This window comes from Hippopotamus amphibius, chromosome 6, assembly GCF_030028045.1.
Source record: "Hippopotamus amphibius kiboko isolate mHipAmp2 chromosome 6, mHipAmp2.hap2, whole genome shotgun sequence".
Classification (NCBI taxonomy): Eukaryota; Metazoa; Chordata; class Mammalia; order Artiodactyla; family Hippopotamidae; genus Hippopotamus; species Hippopotamus amphibius.
The window spans coordinates 116,905,554-116,925,476 of record NC_080191.1 but is presented as its reverse complement, the minus strand read 5'-3'; the positions used below and the strand labels follow the sequence as shown (position 1 = coordinate 116,925,476).

General features: G+C 34.4%; 1 protein-coding gene across 4 annotated transcripts in view; it reads left to right on the top strand.

The window, feature by feature from the left end:
- The window catches only part of STAG1 (STAG1 cohesin complex component), a 401,388-nt gene that overhangs the window by 325,267 nt on the left and 56,198 nt on the right, over window positions 1-19,923 (top strand). For all 4 annotated transcript variants that reach the window (XM_057738186.1, XM_057738184.1, XM_057738185.1 and 1 more), the window contains 5 exons: window positions 8,351-8,454; window positions 17,313-17,405; window positions 17,507-17,596; window positions 17,761-17,964; window positions 18,947-19,017. In XM_057738186.1, the coding sequence (XP_057594169.1) occupies window positions 8,351-8,454; window positions 17,313-17,405; window positions 17,507-17,596; window positions 17,761-17,964; window positions 18,947-19,017 (562 nt within the window). The remainder of the gene's footprint in view (window positions 1-8,350; window positions 8,455-17,312; window positions 17,406-17,506; window positions 17,597-17,760; window positions 17,965-18,946; window positions 19,018-19,923) is intronic.

Genomic DNA, 19,923 nt, shown 5'->3' with positions numbered 1-19,923 from the left:
CCTCTGATTATTATTTACTTTATTTGCATGTGCTTTTTTCCCACCATATCTTTGCTAAGAAAATGGCTCTGTTAAGTTGACAGGACCTTCTGCTCACTAGGTCAGACTTTCAGCTGTACTCTGGATTCCTTTCACTTTAGAAGTGATCAGAGGAATATGGACATACATTCGACATTCTCTTTATTTTACCTATACGTGTTCCTGCTAAGTTCACTAACTTCATAAGTCTGTTTCTAACTAATCTTAATATTTTCTCTAGTAAAATCAGTTTCCTTTCTAATCACTACAGCCCAATCAACACTTGAGCACAATGCCTGGCATAGTATTTAGTAGTATATTTCATCCATGTTCCTTCCTTGCTTGTGGCCGTGGAAACAGCAAATTATCATAGTAGGTTAGAGCTTCCCATTTATGATTCCAAGCCATTTTTCTTTTTGTCACTCTATGCTCGATAGGGTTATTTCCCAGGAGAAGGGAGGCAGGGGATATAAATTAAGGGAAGAAGAGCCAAGGTGCTATGATTTGGTATTGTTAACTTTTTACCGTCATTTAAATAAGATGTGTCAGAAAATAGTAATTACTATATGTGTCAGTCATCACGGTGTTCTAGATGGATCTACCTTCTTAAAGTAATTATGTATTATTAGCTTTTCTTTGTGGTTTAAGTTTAGTTGACATTGGGTTTAACTTTCAGTCAAGAGATTGGTTTGGTTTGGTTTCATTTGGTTTGGCTTGGTTTGGTTGGTTTGATCTTAGCTAGAAAAGTGAGTTGTTAAGTGGGGGAAAAGATTTAAGTTAACCAGTTTTAGGGTATGATTGAATCTGGAACAGCAAGGCTGGAGAATTTATGCATAACAAGTCCAGAACGGTTTTGTAATCATGATTCAACTTACTTTCATACGTTTGTCCATACGCTTGCTATGCCATATATAAGCTCTGGTATGGAGTGGCATCCAAATCAATATTCTGAGCTACTATTTTGCTATATTTTATGATAACAAAATGCCATTAGTAATTTATTTTCTTACGATTGATTAGAAATTAAGTTATACTTTAGGTGAGTTAAGTGTGATAGATATTCCAGTGAATGAAAATCTAGTTAGCAGTTGTGAATATAGAACTAAAATTTGGGGGAACAGACATTTTCAAAAGACTACCAGTAGCAATTTAAATCACAACTGCTATATATCCAAACCAAACTGTCACTCAGAAACATACATGCACCCCTGTGTTCATAGCAGCCCTATTTACAGTAGCCAAGATATGGAAACAACCTAAATGTCCATCAACAAATGAATGGATAAGGAAGATGTCGTACATATACATTGGAATACTACTCAGCCATAAAAAGAATGACTTAATGCCATTTGCAGCTACATGGATGAACCTAAAGATTATCATACTAAGCAAAGTAAGTCAGAAAGAGAAAAACAAATACCATATGATATCACTTATATGTGGAATCTAAAATATAACACACATGAACTTATTTATGAAACAGAAATGGATTCACAGGCACAGAGAACAGACTTGTAGTTGCTGGTTGGGGGAGGGGGATTGGATTGGGAGTTTGGGACTAGCAGGTGGAAACTATTATATATAGAATGGATAAACAATAAGGTCCTGTTGTATAGCACAGGGAACTGTATTCAATATCCTGTAATAAACCATAATGGAAAAGAAAAATAATAGTAAATAAATCACAACTGCTGTAAGACTGCCTTGCAGTGTTTTTAAGGGACAAGGTTTTCAGGGGGGTGTATGTGTATTCTACAGCAAAATCAAATTGTTGGATAAATTTTTAGTGTAATGTGAAGGTCTGGATAACAGATAATCAGGTAAAAACAGGGCCATAATTAAGTCATTTAACTTCTCTGGGTCTTAGCTTGTTCATTTATTTAAAAAACCTCTTTGATTAGATAAACCTCTGTGGTCATTTCTAATGCTAGAATTCTGTGCTCCAGTTGATGGGTGAAGTAATGTGGATAAGTGGAATTCTTTAAATCAGGAATCATTAATTCACTTATAATTTTAAAATGTGTATTGACTACCTTCTATGTGCTGTTATACTAAGCACTGAGGGTATACTCTTTTTTTTTTTTAATTTTATTTATTTCTTTATTATTTTTTGGGGGGTACACCAAGTTCAATCATCTGCTTTTATACACATATCCCCGTATTCCCTCCCTCCCTTGACTCCCTCCCCACCCTCCCTCGAGTCCCCCCCACCCTCCCCATCCCAGTCCTCTAAGGCATCATCCATCCTCGAGTTGAACTCCCTTTGCTATACAGCAGCTTCCCACTGGCCATTGAGGGTATACTTTTAAACAAGGTCAGCTCACTGCCCATATGGAGCTTACATTCAAGTGGTCAGAATGAATAATTTTAAAAGTTAATAAGTATCTTTGATGGCTGACAACAATAAGAAGGGGTCCATCTTTAGATTGAACCCCAAAAGAAAGATCTCTCTAAGGAGGCTAAGAATCTAAAGGATATGGGTGTTAGCCATGGGAAGTGTCAAAAAAAAGCTGTCTAGAAGAGGAAATAGCAATTGCGGAATATCTGAAGCATGAATGATATTGTTATATTATAGGAGCTGTAATAGCTGAAACACAGTGGGCCAGAGGCACTAGATGAGATAGAGGCAGAAGTCTGATGATGTAGAACATTTAAGTTCATAAGTGGATTTATTTACTTCATTCTAAGTGTGTAATAGGGAGCCACTGAAAGATTTTTTTTTTTTTTTTTTTTTTTTTTTTTTTTTTTTGGGCACACGGGCTTAGTTGCTCCGCGGCATGTGGGATCTTCCTGGAGCTGGGATCGAACCCATGACCTCTGCATTGGCAGGCGGATTCTTAACCACTGCGCCACCTAGGAAGCCCCCACTGAAAGATTTTAAACAAGGGGGTGATATGATCAAATTCGTATTTTAAGAAAAATTATTTTTGTCAGCATGATTTGGAATAGGCAGAAAGACCAATTAGATAACTTTTGCAGTAGTCTCTACTAGAAATGATAGTGAAATATAAAAAACGATGATAGGGACTTCCCTAGTGGCGCAGTGGTTAAGAATCCGCCTGCCAATGAAGGGGACATGGGTTCAGTCCCTGGTCTGGGAAGATCCCACATGCTGTGGAGCAGCTAAGCCCATGCGCGACAGCTACTGAGCCTGTGTGCCACAATTACTGAAGCCCTCATACTTAGAGCCCATGCTGTGCAACAAGAGAAGCCACCGCAATGAGAAGCCCATACACTACAAGGAATAGTAGCCCCCGCTCTCCACAACTAGAGAAAGGCTGAGCAGCAATGAAGACCCAACACAGCCAATAAATAAATAAATAAATAAATAATAAATTTTTTTAAAAAAGAGATGGTGATAGATTATAGAAACAAAAAAGCCCATGGTGAGTTTTAAACATTGTGGATAGGAAGGGGACAAAAGCAGGAAGAGCAAGAAAGAGTGAGAGCAAGCTGTGTAAAAAGAATGATAGGAGATAATTGTACGCTATAGAAGGCCCAGTAAAGAGGATGGTCAAGAGACTTATGGTTAATTATATCATGTATTGCAGAGGAGAAAAAGGACTATGCAGAGACCATGAGCTTTAAATGAAGATTTAGGTCATCGTTGACTTTTTAGTGTTTCTTTTCAGTGGTATTAAGAAGAATAGCCAGAGTTCAAGGTGATAAGACTGAAATCAATAATGAGAAGATGGAGATGATGTGTAAAGAGGTTTCTGAAGACTTAGAAAGTTGTGTGGTTGTTCAAAATTCATAGTGCAAACAGCCATCCATTCCTTTTTATCATTGTGGCTATTTGGCTTTCGTCTATGGCTTAAGGCTTGCTTTGTTTTTAGTTTTATTATTTGGTTTTGCTGTCATATCCCCAAAGAGATTTCAATTAAATTTCAACTGTTTTGAGTTTACCGTATCTGAATGGATGGTTTTAAATTATAAACTAATAAAATTTATGACATTGGACACTGTGTAAGGTTGAGTTATTCTTCAACACTAATATATGGATTTTAATGTATGGGGATATTTCTGTACTTGATAAATTTTTCTCTTTCTCCTTACTTTCCATAGAACTAGATTTTTTTCATGAATAATAGAAAATGCATTTAGTTCACAGACAATCTTTCATTCCTTTTTTCCCAGCCAAATGTGACAAAATATGAAATTTTTTCTAGAATCATAGAAACTTGATTGTTTTATTACATAGAAAGCTTTTTCATATTATTAAGCATTGGATCAGGGAGTATAAGTGGAAAGCTGAAGTTGTTTCTTGTGGTTTTCCTAAGACAAGCTAAAGTTCATGTGTTTTTCCTATCACAATTAAAATGTTAAAACAAAAAATGATTGACTTAAGATGTACATACATATTCCTGTTCAGGATGCTTTTGGTATGGAATAAGGGATAAGATGTTATGCCTTTGTTTGCCTTTTCAATGCTATTGCCCCAGTTTATTTTGAAATAATCAGTACAAACTTCTCACCTTCTAAAGCTTAATATTTTTTTCTTTTAATTTATGCCTAGTTCTCTCTCTCTATAATCCCCACATCTGTTGGTCTTTTTTTTTTAATTGGTCTTTAACATAAATAAGTATACAGAGAAAAGAACAGAGGAAGGAGGGAGAGTGATAGATAAAATTATTCAAAATAGCCTCAAAATGCATAGGGGACTTCCTAGGTAGTGCAGTGGTTAAGAATCTGCCTGCCAATGCAGGGGACATGAGTTTGAGCCCTGCTCTGGGAAGATTCCACATGCCACGGAGCAGCTAAGCCCATGAGCCACAAATATTGAGCCCATGTGCTGCACTATTGAAACCCATGTGCCTAGAGCCCGTGCTCCACAACAAGAGAAGCCACTGCAATGAGGAGCCCTCACACCACAATGAAGAGTAGCCCCCACTCGCAGCAACTAGAGAAAGCCCATGTGCAGCAACGAAGACCCAATGCAGCCAATAAATAAATAAAATAAAATACATAGGAATGAATTCAACAAGAAAAGTACAGAATCAGTGTGAAGAAAATCATAATGTTTCATTAAATAATGTCAAGATCTCATAAATGAAGAGCTATATCATGTTCCTGGATGAAAAGATTATTAAAATGTCTGTTCTTCCCAATGTAATGTGTAATCTTCTTAAAAATACCAGTTCAAATTCCAGTAGGTTTGAGAGAGTTCTGGGAGGTGAGGTGAGAGAAGGAACTAAGCAAAATGATTTTAAAGTTTATATAAACTGAGTGGAGTAAGTCAGACAGAGAAAGACAAATATTATATGATATTTTTTATACGTGGAATCTTTAAAAAGGGTACAAATGAACTTATTTACAAAATAGAAATAGTTACAGATGTAGAAAATAAACTTATGATTACCAGGAGGTGAGGTGGGGAGGATAAATTGGAAGATTGGAATTGACATATACACACTATTATATATAAAATAGGTAACTAATAGGGACCTACTGTATAGCACCAGGAACTCTACTTAGTATTCTGTAATGGCCTGTATGCGAAAAGAATCTTAAAAAAGAGTGGACATACGTATATGTATAACAGATTCACTTTGCTGTACACCTGAAACTAACACAACTTTGTAAATCAGCTATACTGCTATAAAAATTAAAAAATAAAAGTTTATGTAGAATTTTAAGCTTATATTAAAAAGGCAGTATAGCATAGTGCTTAAGAGCATAGACCTTGGACTCAGACAACTTGGATTCATATCTTGGCTCTACTACTAACTGAGTGCTTTGAAAAGTTATTTAACCTCTCTGTGGCTCCTTTTCCCCAACTGCAAAGTGTGAGGATATTAAGGCCTATCCCTCTCTCTCTCTTTTTTTTTTTTTTTAGTTCTTTATTGGAATATAATTGCTTTATACTCTTGTACCAGCTTTTGAGGTACACCAAAGTGAATCAGCTGTATTTATACGTATATCCCCATATCCCCTCCCTCCCGCAACTCCCTCCCACCCTCCCTGTCCTGGTCCTCTAAAGCATCACCCATCATCGAGTTGATCTCCCTTTGATATACAGCAACTTCCCACTAGCTATCTGTTTTACAGTTGGTAGTGTATCTACATCTATGCTACTCTCTCACTTCCTCCCAGCTTCCCCTTCACCCTAAGGCCTATCTCTTGGAATTGTTTTGAGGATAGAACAAGTTAATACATATAAATCACTTATAACTGTGCCTTACACGTAGAAAATAATAAACTGTTTGCTACTAGCTTTTATAGAAATCAGAAATTTTTTAGGTAAAGGACTAGATAAGGGAAATTTGTTCAACTAAATATTCAAATTAGTTGAATTAAGTTACACATTAAGGTGTATTATAACATTATAAAGCTGCTATAATCAAAACAGTGTGGCATTGTAATAGAAATAGACAAATTAGTGAAACTAAAGAATCCAGAAATAGATCTCAGTATATATGAGCACCCACAACATGTTAAAAGGTGACATTTCAAATAAACCAAGGAAAGCTGTTTTAATTAACAATAGTAGAGGCATAACTGGCATCTGGTCGGAATAAACAGACGCATACTTGATACTATCAGCAGAGATAAATTTCAGACAGATTAAAGATGTTAAAGCAAGCAATAGAGACAGAGAGAGGAGAAAATATATTTCTATCAATATAATCTCTAGGAGAAAAGAGATCTTTGAAAGCAATACAAGAAACCCAGAAGCCTTTTTTTTTATCAATATGAAAAGATAGATGTTAACTAAACTTACTGTGGTAATCATATTTCATGATATATGTAAGTTAAATCATCATGCTGTACAAGTTAAACCTATATGGTATTGTATGTTAATTCTCTCTCAAACTGGAAAGAAAAGAGAAATCTGAAAGCCATAAAACATATAAATACAGATATGACTTTGTAAAAGTGAATAATTTATGACAAAAGATACCATGAGGAGTGTAAAAACAAAGTGGGAGAAAATATTTGCATCGTTTAAGACAAAGTTGATACTACTACTATATAAGAATCCAAGAAAGGTGAATAACAATAGAAAAATTATCAGAGAATAAACATAGAAAAATCTCCAAAAAAAATTTTAAACTAATAAACAAGAAGATACACTCCACTAATTAGTGCTTAGGCAGGAGCAAAATAACAAAACATCATTTTCAGTCACTGGATTGGCAAAAAATAAAGGAACTTATAACATCCAGTGCTGGCAGGGATATGAGGAACCAAACATTCTCATCATTGCAGTTTGAGGTATGGATTACAGTAAGTAACCTTATTGATTTTAATAGTACCAAGATTTTAACCTTTGACTTATTACTCCCGCTTTTGAAATTTGTTCTACAGAAATAAAAGTATCAGTTACATGAATTTATGTGTATTTATAATATTTATTACTTCATTGTTTATAAACGTGACAAAAATTGAGGGAAATTTTGAGTGAATGTTATTAGGAGAAGGTTGAATAAATTGTGGAACACAAATTATTTAATAGCTTATAATTAATATAAGTATTCATGTGTGTCATGTGACTTGAAAGATATTCAAAATCTATTGGAACGAAGTAAGCCAGAAAGAGAAAAACAAATACTGTATGCTAACTCATATATATAGGAACTAAAAAAAATGGTGCTGATGAACCCAGTGACAGGGCAGGAATAAAGATGCAAATGTAGAGAATGGACTTGAGGACACAGGGCTGGTGCAGGGGGTGTGGAGGGGGGGGCGAAGGGGAAGCTGGGAGGAAGTGAGAGAGTAGCATAGACATAGATACACTACCAACTATAAAATAGATAGCTAGTGGAAGTTGCTGTATAACAAAGGGAGATCAACTCGATGATGGGTAATGCTTTAGAGGACCAGGACAGGGAGGGTGGGAGGGAGTTGCGGGAGGGAGGGGATATGGGGATATATGTATAAATACAGCTGATTCATTTTGGTGTACCTCAAAAGCTGGTACAAGAGTGTAAAGCAATTATATTCCAATAAAGAGCTTAAAAAAAAAAAAGATATGTTCTTTTTTTACTAAAAAAAAAAGAAGAAGGATATCTTACATGATATCTTTCTTACATGAGCTTTGAAATGGTACAGAAGGAAAATTTTGGCATTGTCTAATTCAGAAGTATGACATTACAGGAGGCCAGGTATTAAAAGAAACCAGAATTTATCCTCTTTTCCTTTACTTTGTCTATCTCTTTCTTGTTTGACTTATGACAGGAACATGTTATTCTTAAGAAAAGAAAAAGGACAAAGACTAGAACTTTACATTAGTCTTTAAGTAATAGGCTGCAGTTTTTTATAATTATGTTCATTTTTGATACATGGCTATTAAAACTACCTACTCACACTGATGTGTTTTGTTTCACTTTAGCAATGTCTGACCGTCAGGAGAGTGCTCTTATAGAGCTAATGGTTTGTACAATTCGTCAAGCTGCTGAGGCACATCCTCCAGTGGGAAGGGGTACCGGCAAGAGAGTAAGTTATATTAGTGAGAATCTACCAAAAAAAAAAAAACTTTTAATGTAATTAACTTAAATATTTGAATATTTTACTGATACATGTAGCCCTGAAACATGGAATTTTTGTAAATGATATATGCTGTGGTAGTTCATCTTATATCCTTTCTACTCAGGTTCCAAAAATAGATTCTTTTCATCCATACTCCTATAACACCTGTGCCTGCTTCTACTCTAGTATCTTAAGAATTTTCACATTCATATTTGTTAAAAGTGCAGAAAGGCTCTGAAGGCAAACTGCCTAGTTTTGCAAGTTCTTCCATTTAGCATCTATGTAATCTTTGGACAGTTGATTATTTTCTTTGTTAATTTCCTGACCTGTAATATGGGGCTAATGATGCAGGTGTTATTGCTGTTCAAAATGAATTGAGATAATCACAGATGGAAAAACTGGCTCTGGTAGTGTGAACAGGTAGGCAATTCCTCTCTACCGAAAAATAAAGAAAAAAAGGTATAAAACTGGAAAAATTATCAAAACCCATATCAGGGCTCTGGAAATTCACTAAAGATAAGAAAAATAAATTGAGAAACATTTATGGGCATATCTTGGAGATATTGTAGGTTCATTTCCAGACCAGTACCATAAAACAAATATCACAGTAAAGCTAGTCACGTCAATTTTTTGGTTTCTCAATGCATGTAAAAGTTGTGTTTACACTGTACAATAGTCTATTAAATGTGCAATGCCTTATGCCTCGAAAAAAAAAGTACATGCCTTAATTTTAAAATACTTTATTGCTAAAAAATGCGAACTGTTATCTGAGCCTTCAGTGAATTGCAATCTTTTTGCTGATGGCAATATCTTAAAATAAGACATTGATGAAGTTTGCCTCATTGATGGACTTTTCCTTTCACAAACAGTTTCTCTGTAGCATGCAATGCTGTTTGATAGCATTCAACCCACAGTAGGACTTCTTTCAAAATTGGAGTCAGTCTTCTCAAACACTACCATTGCTTTATCAACTAAGTTCATGCAATGTTCTAAATCCCTTGTTGTTATTTCAACAGTCATCACAGCATCTTCACGATGAGTAGATTCCATCTCTAGAAACCACTTTCTTTGCTCATCCATACAAAGCAACTGCTCATCAGTTAAAGTTTTTGTCTTGAGATTTGTCACATATTCAGTCTCTCCTTTGAATTCTACTTCTCTTGCTGTTTTCACCACATCTGCATTTCCTTCCTCCACTGAAGTCTTGAACCCCTCAAAATCATTCGTGAGGGTTGGAATCAACTTCTTCCAAATTCCTGTTAGTGTTGATATTTTGACCTCTTCCCCTTGAATCATGAATATTTTTAGTGTCATCTAGATTGCTGAATCCTTTCTAGAAAGTTTTCAATGGACTCTGCCCAGATCCATCAGAGGAATGACTATCTATGGCAGCTATAGCCTTACAAAATCTTTCTTGACTAATAAAACTTGAAAGTCAGAAGTACTCCTTGATCCGTGGGCTACGAAATGGATATTGTGTTAGGAGGCATGAAAACAACATTATTCTCTTTGTGCATCTCCATCAGAGCTCTTGGGTGACCAGATGCATTGTCAGTGAGCAGTCATATTTTGAAAGGAATCTTTTTTTTTGAACAATAGTTCTCAACAGTGGGCTTAAAATATTCACTAAACCATGTTGTAAACAGATATGCTGTCACCCATACTTTGTTGTTCCATTGATAGAGCACAGGCAGAGTAGATTTAGCATAATTCTAAGGGCCCTAGGACTCTCAGAATGGCAAATGAGCGTTGGTTTTAACTTAAAGTCACCAGCTGTGTAGCTATGAAAATCTTAGGTGGCATCTTCTTTAATATAAGGCTGTTTTGTCTTCGTTGCAAATCTTTTCTTTAGTGTAGCCTTCTTCATCAATTACCTTAGCTAGATCTTCTGGATAACTTGCTGCAGCTTCTACATCAAGCAGCTGCTGCTTCAGTTTGAACTCTCTGTCATGGAGATGGCTTCTTTTCTTAAATCTCATGAACTAGATTCAGACTTTTCTTTTGCAGCTTCCTCACTTCTCTCAGCTTTCATAGAATTTAAGAGAGACAGGGCCTTGCTCTGGATTAGGCTTTGGCTTAAGGGAATGTTGTGGCTGGTTCAGTCCTCTATCCAGATCGCTAAAGCTTCTTCCACATCAGCAATAAGGCTGTTTCCCTTTCTTATCATTCGTGTACTCACTGGAGTAGCACTTTTAATTTCCTTCAGGAACTTTTCCTTTGCATTCACAACCTGGCTAACTGACTCAAGAGGCCTAGCTTTCGACCTGTCTCAGCTTTCAACATGCCTTCCCCACTAAGCTTAATCATGTCTAGCTTTTGATTTATAGTGAGAGATGTATGACTCTTCACCTGAACACTTAGAGGCTTATTAGGGGTTAGTAAGGTTATTAATTGGCCTAATTTCAATAATATTGAGTCTCAGGGAATAGGGAAGCCTGAGGAGTGGGGAGAGATGGGGAACAGCTAGTTGGTGGAGCAGTAAGACACATTTATTAAGTTCCCCATTTTATATGGATGTAATTTCTGATGCCCCCAAACAATTAATTGGTAACATCAAAGGTTAATGATCACAGATCATCATAACAAGATTTGATAATAATGGTGAAAAAGTTTGAAATATTTTAAGAATTACCAAAATGTGACACCGAAACAAAGTGAGCAAATGGTGTTGGGAAAATGGCACCAATAGACTTGCTGAACACAGGGTTATCACAAAGTTCCAATTTGTTTTGTTTTGTTTTTAAAAAAGCAGTATCTGTAAAGCATAATATAATGAGGTATGCTTGTATTCTTGAAAAACTGCTGAAGCTTCAGGTTAAAGCTGTAGGAGTCTACAACTTTCTTGCTTAAGATTACAATACACACAGAACCCACAAGCTTGGTTCATGACATCTGTAGTTTTACAGACTGGCACTGTATGCAAAAACCAGCTGCTTTGCTCTCAAAGGAAGCAGACTCAATATGGGACGAGTGGGAAAAGTCTACACTTTGTCAACTAGAAATGGCAGAAACAAATAACGAAAAGCTATGTCTGTGATATTCAGAGATTGTGTGTGCAGTTGGTAAGGATAGTGGACCAGCCAAGAATCTAACAAAAAAAAGCTGGAAATGAGAAAGCCATAAAAGGATTAATAAACTATTCATACATCCCTGGGAATGTATGGGAATGACTGGGAAACCTGAGAGAACCCAATGGAAAATAAAAGTCAAGCAAACTTACAGACTGGCTGAACATTGAATGTGCTGTCTATCCCACAAACAGATTAGGTCTCAGAGGGCAGGAGCCTTATAAATTTGGAGCATTCGAGTACAACCTCTGCCCAAATCATTGGCTGACCAGTGATCTGTTGAAACACAGAGGAGACTCCCAGGAAGACAGGCTGAAAAACAAAAATAAGAATAAAAATTCAAAAGAGAAGCCACACATCATGGGAGGGACAAACTACACAGTTTAAGTTAAAGATTGAGTTGTTAAAATGAAACTTAGAAAAGTAATTTTTAAATACATAGTAGTTATAAGATATTCAAAAATGTCCACTTTTCCAGAAAAATTGGAGGCATGCAAAAAACAAATAAAACAGTGAAATGTGACCATACTCAGGGCGGGGAAAGTAGACAATAGAATCGGCTTCTCACTAGGTGCAGTCATTGGGTTTACCAAATACTTCAGAGGCCTTTTTATAAATATGTTCAGAGAACTATAGGAAAATATGCACAGAGAATTACAGGGAAATATAACAAGAAATAGGGAGTCTCAGTAATTCCAGTTTTTCAAATGGAAATTTATGAGTTGAAAAGTACAGTAACAAATTTAAAATGTGTTAGATGAGCTCAGCAGATTTGAGGTGACAAGAAACAGTAAACATGAAAGATTAATAATTGTTCATTCTGAAAAAACAGAAAAAAAGACGAATAGAAATGAACCAGCGCTTAAGAAATGTGTGAAACAACATCAAGTGCACCAAATTTGTGTAATGGAGTCCTAGAAAGAAAGGAGTAAGAGAAAGAAACAAGAAGGAAAAACATTTTAAGAAGTAATTGCCAAAAATTTCCCAAATTTGATGAGAAGCATTAATCCACAGATCCAGGAAACTTAACAAAACCCAAATAGTGTAAACACAAAAGATCTACCCCTAGACACAGGGTAGTCACACTGTTGAAAGCCAAAGACAAGAAATCTTGAAAGCAGCAAGAAAAAAAGAACTCATGTGGAGGACAGCAGCAATAGGATTAGCAGTTGACTTACCAGAAACAGATAAGGCCAGAGGACAGTAGAATGACAAACACCGTAAGACAACAAAATTGCCAACCAAGAATTCTAAGTCCGATAAAATTATCTTTCATGTATGAAGGTAACATAAAAACATTCCCATATAAACAAAGATTGAGAGACTTGTTAGAAGATGCCTTAAAAGAAATACTAAAAGAACTCCTTCAAGTTGTAAAGAAAGGAAACTGTAATCCACAGGAAGAAATAGAGAGTACCAGAAATGGTAAATATGTGGGTGGATAGAAAAGGCTGTGTATATTATATATATATATAATATATATATATTTATAAAATATATATATATTAGTTTTTAAAGGGACATGAGATTATTTAAAGCAATAATTATAGCACTGTAATATTAATATTATAATATATATAGATACGTGACAATAGCACAAAGAAGGATAAAGGAAATAGAATTCTCTTGGAGTAAAATTGCTGTATTTTGCTATAATTAATTCATTATTAATCTGAAATTGTAATTAGTTGAAGAAGTATATTGTAATCCCTAGAGCAACCACTCATACCTAAAAAAGGAAAACAAAATCAACAGAGAAATTATAATAGCACACTAAAATATGTTTAACTGCAAAGAAGGCAGTAAAGGACGAAGAGGGGAGAAAAAAAGATATAAGATATATAGATAACAAACAGCCCAATGGCTGACATAAATTTAACCATTTTAAGAATTACATTAAATATGAATATAGGAAAGACTCCCAAAAGTAGAGATTAAGAAAACTAGGACTGGGTATGAAATGATAATAAGGAATTATTGTTTAATTTTGTTGGAGATGTAAAGTTTAATTATTCTTGCATCTTCATCTGTTAGAGACATACTTAAATATTAGGAGTGAAATGATATACCAAGAACTTGCCTTAAAATGCTACAGAAGAAAAAAAAGTTAGGGAAATCAATGAAACAATAATGACAGAGTGAGTGTTTTTGAAATTTTCCAAAATAATAGTTTTAGAAATATATATTGTCATAATTTTGACTGATAGCCCCTTCAGGCTAATTTCCTGTCATTTTGACATGTCATCATTTTTTGAGCGCTTTCAGAGCAAAATGTCCCAGGCTCACTTTCTACCTTTATTGCATATGTTAGTTATCTATTTGCTACGTAAAAAAAATTACTTAGCAATAAGTAGTTAACCCTTATTCGTGGTTTCTCTGATCAGTCAACCATGGTCCAAAAGTATTAAATGGAAAATTCCAGGAATAAACTGTTGTTAAGTTTGAAGTTGCATGCTGTTCTAAGAAGAGTGATGAAATATCATGCCATCCAGCTTTTCTCCCTGTCCGTCCTGCCCAGAATGTGAATCATACCATTGTCCAGTGTATCCCACAAGTTAGTCACTTAGTATCACTTGTGGGTTATCAGATCAACTGTCACAGTATTTCAGTGTTTGTGTTCAAGTAACCGTTATTTTACTTAATAATGGCCTGAATGCACAAGAGTAGTAATGCTGGCAATTTAGATATGTCAAAGAGAAGCCAGAAGTGCTTCCTTTAAGTGAAAAGGTGAAAGTTCTAGACTTAACAAGGAAAGAAAAAAAAAATTATATGCTGAATTTGCTGAGATCTTCGTTAAGGATAAATTTCTATCTGTGAAATTGTGAGGAAGGAAAAGGAAATTCCTGTTAGTTTTGCTGTCATACCTCAAACTGCAAAATTGATGGCCACAGTGCTTGATGAGTTCTTAGTCAAGATGGAAAAGGCGTTAAATTTATACAAGATATTTTGAGAAAGAAAGACCACATTCACATAACTTTTATTACTGTGTGTTGTTATAATTGTTCTGCTTTATTAGTTATTGTTGTTAATCTCTTACTGTGCCTAATTTATCAGTTAAACTTTATCATAGGCACGTTTGTGTTGGCAAAAAACAGTATATAGAGGGTTCGGAACGATCTTCAATTTCAGGCATCCACTGGGGGTCTTGGAATGTGTCCCACATGGATAAAGGGGGACTCCTGTACTTCAAAATTTAGAGGCTTAAAGCAGTAAGCATTCATTGTCTCATAGTTTCTGTGAGTCAGAAATTTGTGAGTGGCTTAGCTGTTCTTTTGGGTTACATGCTCTCGTAGGGTTGCAGTTAAGATGTGCAAGCAGGGCTTTAACCTCTGAAGTCTTGATGGTAAATTTACTACTTCCATAATGGTTCAGTCACATGGTTAGCAAGTTAGTGTTGGTAGGAGGCCTTAGATCCTCACCATGTTTACCTCTCAGGACTGTTTCAAGGCTGCCAGACTCCCCCCAAAAAAATGGTCCGAGAGAGTAAGGTGGACATTTCTGTGTCTTCTATGACCTCATAAGTCATATAACATAATTCTCACAATATTTTTTGTTACTTACGTCAGCCTTATGCATTTTCGGAAGAGATTCTATTAAGGGCATGAATACCAGGAGACAGTGGTCAGTTGGGAGTCACCTTGTAAGCTGATATTACCCTAGCACAGGAATCTCCCACAAGCCTTTGTTCCTCTTGATAGAGAGTAATATGTAAAAATCAAAATCTTGTCACTAAGGATACTCATTGTCAATTGGTTATCATTTTTGCTAGGCATCATTAGTACACAGAGCTAAGAAATATATATGCTTATATATACACATGTTTAAATCATGCGTTAATATTGATATTTCTGACTTAAATTTAGCATAACAGGATTTTTACTTCTTTGATTTTATTTTTGGAAATATGTAAAAAATTTACATAGTTCAAAAGTCAAAACTGTAAAAAAAAATATATATATATATATATATATATATTTGGAGAAGTGTTTCTTATATGCCTCCCTCTACACCGCTTTGCTACCAGTAACCATTTGTTTTTGGTCTGTCCTTCCAGTGTTTCATTTTGCAAATATGGATAAATGCATCACACATACAGATATATGTATTCTTATTCTCCTTCCTCCTCCTTCTCAATCTCCTATCTCCTACAAAAGATAGCATACTTTATATGGTGTTCTGTACCTTACATTTCTATTAAATGTTATATCCTGGGTATTACTCAATAACTTTATTTGGAGATCTTCATTTTCTTATGGCTGCATAGGATCCATTTTGTGGATACACTGTTGAGAGTCTTTGGGTTGTTCCTGTCTTTTCCTAGAAATAATGTGCTGCGAATAATCTCATGTCATTTCATACTTGTACCAGGTGTGTTGATAGGGTAGCTTGCCAAAGTGGGATTGCTGGGGTAAAAGAAAACTGTGTATACAATTTTGTTGGCTATTGGCAAATTCCCCCTTCATAGGTATTATGCCATTTTTGCTCTCCCATCAGAGTTGTGTGAGGATTAAATGAGTTCATATATGTAAAGTGCCTGACACAATGACCATTTAATCAGAGATAGCTATTATCCTTAAAATCAACATCCTTAGACCTTTCGGACATTGTTAAGTGAGTTTCGACTTCTCAATATCCTGAATACATTTCTAAATATGTATTTCACTTTATATTTTGACCTTTTAATTGCTTTGTGCAGAACTAAACATAACACTTGGTGTTAGATCATTCCAAAATGTTTATTTTTTATGTTTAAGAGGTTGAAAAGGGACTTCCTAGGTGGCGCAGCAGTTGGGAATCTGCCTGCCAATGCAGGCGACACAGGTTTGACCCCTGCTCCAGGAAGATCCCACATGGCACAGAGCAACTAAGCCCATGCACCACAAAAAAAAAAAAAAAAAAAAAAAAAGATGGTTGAAAAACAATAAAGCTCCTGAAAGAAGAGTCAGATAGGAGGCCCTATTACTTCTATTACTTCTATCATGTATTCTCAAACATTGGGGTTTAAATTTATAAAGTGGCAATTTATATTGGAATGTTCTATAAAACCATTCAACATTATGATGGTAAATTCCTTCAAGATAATAATAGACTGAAGAATACTTTGAGGAAATAATTATCTTAACTGAGCCTGCATTTTAATATTTAATTTTTGGAACCACCCATGGTTTGACTAGTTGAATACAGGCTAAGGTGAAGGGCTGTAATCTATTCAGTGATCACAGGCTATACCCCTCTGTCTTCATTATTACCTAACAAATTTATGGCTTAATTACAAGAACAATCAAATATAAATGAGTCCAGAGACATTGTTAGTATATGCTTTAAAATAAGTGAAAATTTACTAGCTCCTGGTAGTGTTTAAAAAGTGTTACTTTCCTAAAGTATTTTTAGAAAAGTTTATTTAACATAGGGGAGATAACTGTTAACATATTGAGATTAAAACCCTAGAAACATTATTTCTCCCTTGTTTCTAGTATTTTTATATTCATAGCTGGTTTTTTAGAAATGTTTATTTTTGTTTTTATTTAATGAAAACAAGTAGTAATTTATCTAAAATAAGTACTTATTTAATAAAGTAATAGTGCATGTTTACTAGCAATTTGAATAAAACTAGATGCATTTATTTTAGTAGCTTGTTAAGCTGTTCTGAAAATTCTGTTATGTTATCTGCCAGTGATTCATCATCTTTGTAATATTCTAGATTTATAAATTAGTGCATGACACTCTTATTCTTTGCCCATTTAAATTTATTTCTAGGTGCTAACTGCCAAAGAAAGGAAAACTCAAATTGATGATAGAAACAAATTGACTGAGCATTTTATTATCACGCTGCCTATGTTGCTGTCAAAGGTACAGTTTCATTTACAGTTTTGTGATAATATCCCACTGAGTTTGCATATTACACTGTACTATTAAAATAGTTACTTCTTTTTCTTTGCTTCTCCTTCTAGTATTCTGCAGATGCAGAGAAGGTAGCAAACTTGCTACAAATCCCACAGTATTTTGATCTAGAAATTTATAGCACAGGTAGAATGGAAAAGGTAAGACACTATAAAATTGAAGTTCTGCTATTATAGTCAGTTTTATTAACTGGTTTATTTTATTTTCATGTTATATATAGGTTTATTTGTTATTTGACAGATGCTTATTTTTATTTTTTGTTATTAATCTAAATATCATAGTTTTTCTTTTTTTTCCTCCTCAGCATCTAGATGCTTTATTAAAACAGATTAAGTTTGTTGTGGAGAAGCACGTAGAATCAGATGTTCTAGAAGCCTGCAGTAAAACCTATAGCATCTTATGCAGTGAAGAGTATACCATCCAGAACAGAGTTGACATAGCTCGAAGCCAACTGATTGATGAGTTTGTAGATCGATTCAATCATTCTGTGGAAGATCTATTGCAAGAGGTCTGTTTTAAAGTTAATGTGTACATATAATAATTTTGGCTAATAATTACTCAAGGTAGCTAAGTTTGTAAATTGTTTCCATTTTAAAATAAAATCTAGGAATTCTCTACTCCTTTAAAAACTTAGCAGCAGCATTGTAGTTCATTTTGTAAAGATTAGCCTTAGTTACACTTTTTTTTTTATTTTAAAAACCTGTTTCATAAAAGGCAGGGGTTTTTTTCTCTTTTAAGAAAAATCTTTTTACGGTCTGACTTTTCTTAACTCGTGTTTTCATTTTCTATTCCTGGAACCTAATTTGCATTTTAATATTACTGAATTATTATGATGTGCTAATGAACAGAACATAAAAATTAAGCATGTTTATAAAGGATGGCCGCTTACCAGTGGTGTGCCCAAGATAGCAGGAAGCGTCTCCAGCTGATTATTTTTATAATCATTTCTGTGATTCCTGCCTCTTGCCCTTTCCTTTCAGTCTATATAAGGCAACCTGGGAATTCCCACACCTCTGTATGTCCTGACGGCCAAGCTGATGGGATTTCTTTTTAATCCATATAATTGATTTTCCTTTACTTTTAATTTTTAATTTTAACTTTTAATTTTTTTTAACCATTTTTAAATTTTCCTTGTGATTTTGAAGCTACAGATGTAACTGACAATCAGTAAAATATTTGAAATAACCATTAAAATCTTTAACGTACATATCCTTTCACTCAGCAGTTTCAAGGAATTTATCCTAAGGCATTAATCAGAAAAGTGTACAAAGTCATGTTTATGACATTGTTTAAAATGCAGACGTGGTTGGGCTTATGGCTATTTTTTGGTTTTTTGCTTATTAGTATTTTCTCATTTACCAACAGTGAATATATACTATTTACATGATAAAAGAATTTTTCTTTAGGCAGTAGGTATTAAAAGACTTTCATGCGAATCTGAGGATGAGTAAATTTATGGTATTGAGGTGCTGTCTGCTTTTTATTTATAGGGAGAAGAAGCTGATGATGATGATATTTACAATGTTCTTTCTACATTAAAGAGGTTAACGTCTTTTCACAAGTATGTCATTTTATTTAAAGTAGATTTAATGAGTAACCTGTGTTAGTCATCATAAAACAAACTGATTGTAATATTTAACATCCATGTAACAATGGGAAATTTTAGAGAAATATTGAGATGTTGTAATGTTTTCTTTTTATTATTCAGACTTTCTTCAGATAAGTTATGAGTTTTTATTGTAATTTGATTGCTTAAGGGGTAAGATTTGTCATTCAGTGTAATGAATGTACACGATACACTGTAAAAGTTTAAGATAATCAGTATTATTAACAAATTAGATGGGCTTATTCTGTAAGCTAGAGTTTTATTGGTATAATTTTCAGGTGATAGCTCTTAGAAATCTTACTAAATGAGAATCACAATTTTGGAAAAGCCATAAAAGTTATTTCTATAAGCTTTTTTTCCTGAATTGTTTTTGTTTGTTTATTATTGTGTTCTTACTACGTAGACAGAACAGTTGGCTTTGAATAAGGAAAAAAGGCTCAGATCAGTGAAATACATGTCATTTTCAAATTGTAATTTGCATATCCCTTGTAATGAGACATGTTTATCTTCTCCACAAAGAAAAGAAAATGAACTTTGTTGTGAAAAAGAATATTTAGGTGTAGCCCTTACTTTTTTTTTTGCCCTTACTTTAATGAATACTTCAGATTTCTAAAGCAGTGTCTGAAATTTTAGCCTCTTCTCTATACACAAGTACATTTTTGGAATTCCGTGGAGAAAGAAACTCTTATTTGAAAAAATATTTTGACATCTGAAAATAAAAGTTGACAACCAGTGTCAAAACTCCTATTTAAGAAAATATTTTGACGTTTGAAAATAAATGTTGACAGCCAGTAATCGTACTATTTTTAGTAGCAGAGCTCATGAGAATTTATGTCAGTGTTATCTCATTCAGAAGTTCTC